Here is an 11,081-nt window from a genome sequence, read left to right as displayed (position 1 = left end):
GAGGTGTCAGGATATTGTATTTTCATGGAGAGGGTGAGGTGTGGAGAGTTGGATGTTTATGATTAGGGTGAGTTGTTGAGAGACTGGATGTTCATGGTGAGGGTCAGGTGTGGAGATAGTGGATTTTCCTGGTGAGGTGAGGTGTGGAGAGACTGGACGTTCATAGTGAAGCTGAGGTGTGGATAGATTGGATCTTCAAGGTGATGGTGAGTTGTGAAGAAATTGTATGTTCATGGTGATGCTGAGGTGTGGTGAGAATGGATGTTCATTGTGAGGGGTGGTGAGAATGGATGTTCATGGTGAGGCTGAGGTGTGGAGAGACTGGATTTTCATGGTGAGGGTGAGATGGTGGAGTTGAGGGAACTGGAAGTTTTTCAGGTGATGAAGGACATGCTGGAATGCAGCTGGACCAACTTCATTACAAGTCACATCATTGCCTGCCCTTACAATATATATGGTACATCTGGATGGCACCAGGTGTTGTCCGCCGTGGCTCCGGCCTCTGGAGTGGCGGCAGTCCTCTCTGGTGGGTGTGGCGTTGGTCTTCCAGCGGGCTCCAGCACTGGCTTTGGCACAGACATTCAGGCCCTCCGGCCGTGCCGTTTTTCCCGGCCCACGGCCACCTGCCACACTCGTCACGCCCCCCGCCCCGCTCTTCCCGCCGCCCTGACGTCACGCGTCGCCCAAGGCACCCAGAACGAAGCGCTGCGCGGCCGCCATCTTATGCAGCGGGCGGGCCGGGAAGCGAGTGGGAGGCCGTGCCGAGGCAGCCGGCATGCGGAGGCGCCTGTGAGGTGCGAGAAGAAGCCGCCGTCGTCCGTGGTGTTGCTGCGCGCTTGCTGAGCGGGGTGGGGAGGGCGGTGGACGGCCCCCCCCCCTCGCTGCCGTTGTGCTCGTCGAAGCCGGGGGGGCCCCGCTGCGCTGCGATGGCCGCCGCCAAGTTCGAATCGCACGACCGGACGAGCTGGTACTTCGGGCAGTTGAGCCGGCAGGAAGCACAGGCCAAGCTGCAGGGCCAGCGGCACGGCACGTTCCTGGTGCGGGACAGCACCACCTGCCCGGGCGACTATGTGCTGTCGGTGTCGGAGAACTCCAAGGTGTCGCACTACATCATCAACAGCCTGCCCGGCAAGTTCAAGATCGGGGACCAAGAGTTCGAGCACCTGCCCGGCCTGCTCGAGTTCTACAAGATCCACTACCTGGACACCACCACCTTGATCGAGCCGGCCGCCAGGGTGGCGGGGCAGCCCGCCTCGCTGGGCAAGGCCTCGGGCCCGGGCCACGTCTTGGTGGTCGGGCCCGGCGGCGAGGAAAGCGCCGAGTACGTGCGGACATTGTACGACTTCCCGGGCAATGACGTGGAAGACCTGCCTTTCAAGAAAGGCGAGCTCCTGGTGATCGTGGAGAAGCCCGAGGAGCAGTGGTGGAGCGCTCGCAACAAGGACGGGCGCCTGGGCATGATCCCCGTGCCCTACGTGGAGGTGGTGGTCAAGTCGGCGCCGCAGCAGCAGCTGCCGCAGGCTTCCGGCTACCGCAACTCCAGCAGCTACGGCATCCCCGAGCCCGCTCACGCCTACGCCCAGCCGCAAACTAGCAGCCCCTTGTCCACCGGCTCCAGCCCGCTGCCCACCACCCAGAACGGGCCCGTCTACGCCAGGGCCATACAGAAGAGAGTTCCCTGCGCCTACGACAAGACTGCCTTGGCGTTGGAGGTAGGCGCGCAATCGGGCATCCTTTCTCTTCGGTTGTAATCTGCCCAGATTCCGGCAAGAGGAACTCACTAATTGTTCTACTGAGAACAGTCTCAAGAGGAAGTTATGGATGGGGGCGAATAGCCCTCCTAGCCCACAGACCTCGCTCCACGTCCCCAGGCCCCCCTCCCCAGGCCCCCCGCCCCCGTCCCCAGGCCCCCCGCCCCCGTCCCCAGGCCCCCCGCCCCCGTCCCCAGGCCCCCCGCCCCAGGCCCCCCGCCCCCGTCCCCAGGCCCCCCTCCCCCTTCCCCAGGCCCCCCTCCCCCTTCCCCAGGCCCCCCTCCCCCTTCCCCAGGCCCCCCTCCCCCTTCCCCAGGCCCCCCTCCCCCTTCCCCAGGCCCCCCTCCCCCTTCCCCAGGCCCCCAGGCCCCCGTCCCCAGGCCCCCGTCCCCAGGCCCCCGTCCCCAGGCCCCCGTCCCCCGGCCCCCGTCCCCCGTCCCCAGGCCCCCGTCCCCCGTCCCCCGTCCCCCGGCCCCCGGCCCCCGTCCCCCGGCCCCCGTCCCCAGGCCCCCCTCCCCAGGCCCCCGTCCCCAGGCCCCCCTCCCCCGGCCTAACTCCCCCCCCCCCCCACCCCGGCCTAACTCCCCCCCCCACCCCGGCCTAACTCCCCCCCCCACCCCGGCCTAACTCCCCCCCCCCCCCCACCCCGGCCTAACTCTCCCCCCCCCCCCCACCCCGGCCTAACTCTCCCCCCCCCCCCCACCCCGGCCTAACTCCCCCCCCCCCACCCCGGCCTAACTCCCCCCCCCCACCCTGGCCTCCCTCTCCCCCCCCCCCCGGCCTCCCTCTCCACTCCCCCCCCCGTCCTCCCTCAGCCCCTGTCCCCCCGGCCTCCGTCTTCCCTTCCAATATCTTGTGTTCTTAAATATTGAGCCTGCATTCACCACTTCAGCTGGCAGCTACTCCCACTACTCAGTGTGAAGAATTTCTCCCTAAACTTCTCCATTTTAATCCTTAACCCATGTTCTTTTGTTCGTATCTCACCTAACCTCGCTGAGGGAAAAGACCTACTTGCATTTCCTCATAAAGTTTGTATACCTCTATTAAATCTCTCCTCATTCTTCTACACTCCAGGGAATGAAAGTCCTAACCTGTTTAACCTTTCCCTGTAATTCAGTTCCTGAAGTCCAGGAGCATCCTAGTAAATCTTCTCTGTACTCTTTCAATTTTATTGATATCATTCCTGTTGTTAAAGTGACCAAAACTGCCCGCAATACTCCAAATTTGGCCTCATATTTCCAGGATGGAGTTAGTCTATGGTTGTAAATAAAGCAATGGGCAACTATGTTCTCTTTTATCTGTAAAAACTATTTCAAAAAGCATTGGAAGGAATTTGGAATGAAGTTGGAATTCAAAACAACAGGAGGAAAGTTGTACTGTCAATTGATGAATTTACACTGGGTATATTATAATTTCTGCTCATTTTAAAAAAACATTTCAGTCTCAAATGTGCAACAATTCAGAGGTGCTGAAAAGAATTGATGGAACTCCTTTTAGATTCACGAGTAATATAGAATAAACTCCAAACGTTATTTCAACCAGCTTAGGAAGAAGGAGTTGAGCTTAAACTGGTTTTTACAACATTCTCAGTGCTCAGGTAATGCTATTTGTTTAGAACCTTGTTTCTTTTTTGGAGTGGGTTGAGATGGGACATCCACATGAAAGAAATCTGATGATTGATGGCCAATAAATATCTAGACATTAAGAGAATCGACAGATATAAAATTAATAAAGGAAAATGACAGATAAAGATCAATCGTCTCCTTATTGAAGGGCAGAATATGTGCCTTGTTTTTTATGTTGTGTGATAAAATATTTCAGATTAAGGCATCAGACAAGATGCTTTCTGAACTAGGTAGGCAGGGAAAAACAGAAGATGGGTGAAAGGTTGAAAAACTAGATTTGAGGCATGGACTGGATGGTTTATTGAAGCAGTTCACATTTCTTTGACATCCACTGGAGTTCGATGTGGGTTTATGTTAATGAATAGTTTGTGTTTGAATTTGAGAAACTATTCTGAAGCATGGGATCAGTGGAACTTTGGTTGTGTGGATATAAAATTGGCGAGTAGGAAGAAAGTTGAGAACTAGTGAAGTGCCACAAGGATCTGTTCTGGGATCCCTGCTTGTTGCGATTTATGGATATATGGATGAAGAGGTGGAAGGATGGGTCAGTAAGTTTGCAGATGACATGAAGGTTGGAGGAGTTGTGGATGGAGCTGAAGGTTGTCGATGGTTACAAGAGGATATAGATAGGATGCAGAGTTGGGCAGAAAAGTGGCAGATGGAGTTCAATCTGAATAAGTGAGACATGATTCATTTGGGAAGGACAAACCAGAAGGCTGAGTACAGGGTTAATGGTTGATACTTAAGAGTTGGATAAAGAGAGTGACCTTGGGGTTCAAATCCATACATCTCTCAAGTCACTGATAGGATAGTTATGAAGGCCTCTGGGATGCTGGCTTCATTGATAGGGGGATTGAGTTTAGACATAGAGAAGTCATGTTGCAACTCTACAAATCTCTGGACCACACTTGAGAATACTGTGTTCAGTTCTGGTCACCTCATTATAGGAAGGATGTGGAAGCTATGGAGAGGATGCAGAGGAGATTTGCAAGGTTAGCAGGGACTTTTCTCTTTGGAACGTATAAGGATGAGAGGAGACTCGATAGAGGTCTACAAGATTAAGAGAAGCATAGTTAAGGTGGACAGCCAGCATCTGTTTCCCAGGGCAGGAACAGGAATCGATAGAAGACATGTACAAAGTTATGGGATGGAAGTTTAGGGGAGATATCGGGGTAAGTTTTTTTTTTAAAGAGTTGTGGGTGCTTTAAATGCCTTCCTAGTGGTGGTGGTGGAGTCTGAAACATCAGGGACATTTAAGAAACTCTTTGACAGGCACGTTGAAACAAAAATAGAGGGTAATGGAGTGGGGAGGGTTTAGTACTTTTTTTAAAGAAATATAAGGGTCGGCACAACATCGAGGTCCAAAGGACCTATACTGTGCTGTAGCATTCTATGTTCTGCAGAATTATTTTTCAAACTAAAAGCAAAATATAGCAGATGCAAGAAATTTGAAATAAATCTGAAATGTTGAGGGGGGTGGGGGGAAGAATAATAATTTACCTGAAACTAATATTCTCATTAGAGGTGTGACCTAGCTTGATGAGTATTTCCAGCATTTTCTGTCTTGCTTTATGATCGATATAATGATTGCTGCCTGCTTGTATATTGAGATTGAACACAAGGTTTGTAGAGGGTAGTTCTGGAAAGTTTCAGTTGGGTATTAACTGAAATTAATTGCATTTATCTCACTACCTCAATGTTTGAGGGGTACATTGTTGTAGTTTATTTTACAGGATGTCACATTGGTGCAGCCAGTAGAGATGCTGCCACACAGTTCAACCAATCAGAATTCATTCTGTGATGTTCATGTACTTCCACATGGGTTTCCTCCAGATGCTCAAGTTTCTTCCTACATCCCAAATAACTGAAAGTTGCTGGGGTAATTGGCCACTGAAAATTGCCCCTAGTGGGTAGATGAGTGGAAGAATCTGGCAGAAATTGCTGGACATGTAGGGAGAATAAAGTGGGATTCGTGTAAATGGATGCCTGATTATCAGCGCAGACAGAATGGTCCAAAGGTCCCTTTACATGTTCTGTGATTCAGACCACTTTGGCTGTGAATGCCAGTCAATGAATAGTATAGGTGAGAGGAAGTGATTTTTGGAATCTGCCTCATACTGATAGGCCAGACACTAGAGCAATTTTTTTTTCTGCCACTCCAGAATTGGTAGTGCAAATGTAAACATTTGTGGCTCTTCAGGGAGACCCTTAATTTGAATTTTTCTCTTCACTGTCTTCTGGTAAATGGAAGCTTGTTGTTTTGCAAGTTGTATGTATGAAGTGATTACAAGGCAGTTATGTGGAATCTTCATTAAGCAATAGACAACTGCTGTACGGAAGGCTTTGATTAAATTGATTATGAAGCTATTTCACTTCAGTGTCTTGGCATAAATTCTCATCATAATTTCTTTGTTTCTAAGTTGCACTAAGACTTGCATAATTTTAGTGCATTAACTTGGAAGGGTAAAGAGTTTCTTCCTGGTCTATTCCTGCATAAATCATCTAGATGTGCAGGAATCATGGATATTGACATTTAATGTTTCTCGCAAATTGGCTTTCCATTAGTTTTGTATCCTCTGGCATTGCCATATAAACTTCATCTGTGTTGACCATTTTTCATTTCTAAGAAAAATGATTGTGGGTCTGGTAAGTTCCTGTCACTCATCATTGATATATTATGGATCTGATGTTTGAATGGGATTTAGTCTGTAAATAAATCTATAATTCTGTGCTATCTTCTTAATTCTAAATTTTATTTTAGCTTGTATGGTATTTGAATATCATAGAAATCTGTTGCTATGATTGATCTAACCTGCAAAACCTCTATGCACAGTGTGCATTCATCCAGTAAGGTCTTGTGAATATTGTTACTTTTACTGGTAGGTATTTCAGAAAGGAAAAGCTGGGTATCTTAAAACTAATATGAATCGTTAATTTGCTTAAATATTGGTTGATGCTAGTTTTAGTCTTGTATCTGCCATCCAAGGGAGATTAGTGACTTGCCGTACTTCAACCAAGAATATTTGGAGTTAAATGCTTTCATTTGGTAAGGGGTCAGCGGAACAAAATTGTTGGAGTTTTGAGTTTGTGACATCAGATTATCAGTGGAAAGCTTTACACTGTTACACTAAGACGTCATTCCAACAATGTACAGTTTGTCCAATGGAGGAAAGGAGCATATGTAAGTTAGGTGTGAAGAAACTTGTGCATCCTTTGGAATGTTTACGTAATAGGCTAGAATTTTGTGCTTTTTAATGGGGAAGTGGATTTGATTCAGCATTATACAGTAAAACCTCGTATCCGACACCCATGGGGATTGGTATTTTCCAGTTGCTTGAGACTTACTCTTTCCATGCCTAACTAGTACACCTACATTAAGAATAAACAGCTTAAAAGATGAAAATACTATGTTGTACTTACACTGAACAAATTTAACTTTTACAAATATATAAACCTCCACAGCCTCCTGAAAGATGAACAATAAAATTGTAGTTAATTATAACCCCTCCCCCTTTCAAAGTTTACAAATAAAGCCTCTGACTGGGGCGACTCTTACTAAGCAGGGATAAGGAGACACTTTTAAGAGAGTCACCCATGTTGTGAGCGGGTGGCATCAACCATCTCTTCATTTTGGCCACAGCTAACTTTATTCAAACAGCTTTTACAAACAAAGCACAAACGACCAAGACACTCTGCTGACCGAATATTTGCTTCCATCTTCACCAAATGTTTGTTACTTCAGAGTATCTATTAATTTATTCCCCAAGAGTTTTTTTAGCTGGTTGCTTGAGGCTGCCAGTTGCTTGAATTCCGGATACCATATGTTTTACTGTAGAAAGATTTGGAAACATGAAATGCATCTGCATTCTCCTTCCTATTCATATTATTTTTGATCTGGCCTCAAAATGGCCTAATTGCATTCATCCAGCGAGGCCTTGTGAACTTTAAGATACTTTTCCTGGCAAAAATGTCTATCTTCTGGTAGGTATTTCAGAAAGAAAAACCTGAGCGTCTTAAAACTAATATGAAAAGTTAATTTGGTTAAATATTGGTTGGGGCAGATGATTCCTAATTTTTCAATCTGCAACGTCCAACATTCTTGTGTGAGATGTTGAGAGAAGCAGTTCCAATCTAATACCAGAAATCAATCCCCTGGTTTGTTTCTGATATGGCTGCAGCTGTTAAAAGGAGGATTGTGCCTCAGCTGCCTGTTGCACTTCTATAATGTGGAAACAAGTATTGAAGCAGCTTAGAAAGGGGCCTGGAATAATAATCTCAGTAGAAAGGGAAACTTACGACAGATAAATGCCTGTGGAGTAACTTTTTAGTAGTTGTTTTGGAGAATTGCTGTTGACACAAATTTACTGTGGGCCTGCAGGTTTCCATCTTTGTATTTGACTGCTCTTGTATCTTTAGTTAACTATATACAGAGATATGGTCCAGATTCTTCATATCAGTGGGACTGGATGAAGACAGATCTTTTTGTTGAGATCATTGGCCACTTTAGTTCCAAAATATTGCCACACTGACATGTCTGCCTATGACCTTGAACTGCCAGGATTAAGCAACCACACATTGGAGAAACAGCACCTTGTATTTCATCTGGCAGTCTCCAACCCAACAGCATCAATATCAACTTCTTGAATTGCTGTTAATTACCCCCTCATCCTTTCTCTTTCCTTATCCCTCTCTCCCTTTCTCCAGCTCCCCACACCCTTACTTCTATCAAATAACTATCCTTTGCCTTTTTTTCCCCATCACTTCTCAGTGTCTTTAACCCTATCCTTGCACCTATATCCATCCGTTACCTCTTACCTGCTAGCCTCTATTTCCCTCTTCCCCCAACCCCCCCCCCCCCCCCACCCACACATTTTTATTCGGATGTCTTTCCAAACCTTTATTTTTGTTTTAAATTACATCTTCATATAGACACACAACACATGGTAATCAGGTGTGTACACCATGATATGGAGAAACACTATTTTGTCTGGTTGTGTACTTTCAGTCAGATGATAATGAATTTAAACTTTATTTTTGAGATTTTTCTTTTAAAGGGCTCTGGCCTAAAACATCTACTGCCTTTTACCTTCCTGTGACTGCTGCATGACCTGTTGATTTTCTCCAGCATTTTTGTGTACATCTATAATTATCTAGTTTTCTTGTGTTTTGCTGCAACTTACTGTTCCCCTTTAGATGGTAAAGATTGCAAGCTGGATTTTATTTGTTTTAACTCTGGAAAGAACTTAAGAATGGCAAATAAAGCGAAAGAAGTGGGATGGATGAACCTCTTGACAGGATTTTTAGGCCACCTTTGGCCAAGGCTCAGTGCAACCTATCGAACTTTCCTAGTTGCCCATACCTGTCCTCCACCAGATTTCCAAAGATTGGAAGTGATCGACTAAAATCAAGAGACTATAACTGCTCACCCTGGTCATAGAAATTACAACCAAACCAGGGGTCTTTAAACCTATCTTCTTAGGAAAACATAATTACATTTTAATTTCTGAATGCAACACTGCATCACAACTACTCCAGACTTTTTCACCCATGAAAAGCTTCACAATATGCCTGGATAGCAGAAGGAAAGAATTAGAGAATGTGAAGCGTGTAGAGGAAAACATTCATGTAATGTAACCTAGCAGAAAGGAATTATAGAAGTTGGCTGAAATTGTGAGTGAATTTCAGGAGGCAGCTCAATTGTTGGTTGGGGGGAGGTTTGTTAAGGGTTTAGGTCAGTGGCTCTCAACCTTTTTCTTTCTACTCACATACCACTTTAAGTATTCCCTATGCCATAGATGCTTTGTGCTTAGTAAGGGATTGCTTAAGGTGGGATATGGGTGGGAAGAAAAAGTTTGAAAACACTGTTCAGTTTCATAACTCCAAAGGAAATGGGCCAATGACAATTTTTCTTAAGCAAAGTATTTCAATAACAATTTGGTCAAGAGCAATGATTCTCAACCTTCCCTTCCCACTCACATACACCTTAATCAATCACAGAGCACTAATGGCATAGGGATTACTTAAAGTGGTATGTGAATAGAAAGAAAAAGGTTGAGAACCACCGGTTTAGGTCAATGAGTTGATCTGCTTGACCAGTTTTCAGGCCAGTACTGTATTTTCACTCATAATACACATATAATGCGCATGTGTATATAACATGCAGTAAATCATATATTGTGTAAGTAAATAAATAAATAGATAGATAGATAGATAGATAATTAGAAATTCATATAATGCACACATGTATATACTGCATGTGTGTAGTATTCTTAAATTTCCAACTGACAAAATAAATTTACCTTTAAATGGGACATGAGACAATACATATCAGTATTTGCCACAGTTAATCTTCAAATTTAACACACAATCAACTTCCCTCAGAGGTGTCAATTGTCCATTTATATAGATGATATCCTGGTGCAACACATTAACAAATTTTGGAGAGGAACCAATTTAATAGATCGAAGACAAGTTAAGAGTTGAGCAGGATTTTAATTCTAAAGTTACCTCAAATCAGATAATATCCTCCCTCAGGGATGGGTTTGGGCAATTAAGTTTGATAAGATGCAGTGCCCCAGCCACAATGTCCAGTTTATACGAATACCATACATTCAGTACAAAGATATTCCCAAGTTCAAAATTTCCAACACTCGCTATAAATTGTACCCGCTCTTTCATTGCTGTTATTACATTCTCTTGCTAGCTATAACATTTCCACGATTGCTACAAATTGTGTGCATTCTTTCATTGCTGCTATTACATTCTCATGCTGGCTATAACATTCCCACACTCACTATAAATTGTGTACGTTCTTTCATTGCTGTTATTACATTCTCTTGCTAGCTATAACATTTCCACGATTGCTATAAATTGTGTGCATTCTTTCATTGCTGCTATTACATTCTCATGCTGGCTATAACATTCCCACACTCACTATAAATTGTGTATGTTCTTTCATTGCTGTTATTACATTCTCACGCTGGCTATAACATTCCCACACTCGTTATAAATTGTTGGCGCGTCTTTCCCATGGCCACTATAAATTGTGCATGTTCTTTCAACATGCATTATATGCATAAAAATATGGTACGTCTCTGGTCACTTAAGAATGCTTCAAACAAAGCACCTTTCCGGTGTTGATCAAATATGATGAGCAGTACACGATACAAACTAGAATTGACCAGTGTAGTCACTGTAAGGAATGTAGCATTCTATATGCTCATAATTTAACCAGCAGAGCATAATCAGAAAATGACACAGTGAAGTACTGATTATCTCACAACCACCATTATTAAAATGGTTGTGTCCAAAAGACAGAGATTAAACTGGCACAACTGAATGGCCAACACCCAACCCCAACCAACCAATTTTCCCCTGCAACCATGTCTGCCTGTCCCGCATCGGACTTGTCAGCCACAAACGAGCCTGCAGCTGACGTGGACATTACCCCTCCATAAATCTTCGTCCGCGAAGCCAAGCCAAAGAAGAATCAACTTAAATACTTGTGGATACTTATTCTGTATTACTTTGTCACCTAGTTGTCCTCCTATTTACATTTATTTAGACTTGTAATGTTTCATCACTACACTTTGCTCAATTTCCACTTTATCTTTCTGAATCCTTTGTCTCAGGTTTAGCTTATTATATATAGCCTCTGTTTGTTGTCAGTCTCTAATGATTTTGGTCTTCACCTAATCCAAAATCC

At 45.0% G+C, this 11,081-nt stretch overlaps 1 protein-coding gene across 1 annotated transcript in view; it reads left to right on the top strand.

The window, feature by feature from the left end:
• The first annotated feature begins 710 nt into the window (after positions 1 to 710).
• Positions 711 to 11,081, top strand: part of crkl (v-crk avian sarcoma virus CT10 oncogene homolog-like) — a 54,469-nt gene continuing 44,098 nt past the window's right edge. Inside the window, exon 1 of the mRNA XM_069933577.1 lies at positions 711 to 1,712. Within this exon, the coding sequence (XP_069789678.1) occupies positions 927 to 1,712 (786 nt within the window). The 5' untranslated portion in view covers positions 711 to 926. The remainder of the gene's footprint in view (positions 1,713 to 11,081) is intronic.

The sequence above is a fragment of the Narcine bancroftii genome, chromosome 4 (assembly GCF_036971445.1).
Source record: "Narcine bancroftii isolate sNarBan1 chromosome 4, sNarBan1.hap1, whole genome shotgun sequence".
NCBI classification, from domain to species: Eukaryota; Metazoa; Chordata; class Chondrichthyes; order Torpediniformes; family Narcinidae; genus Narcine; species Narcine bancroftii.
The sequence above is the reverse complement of the archived record's forward strand: the minus strand, read 5'-3'. Positions and strand labels throughout refer to the sequence as shown.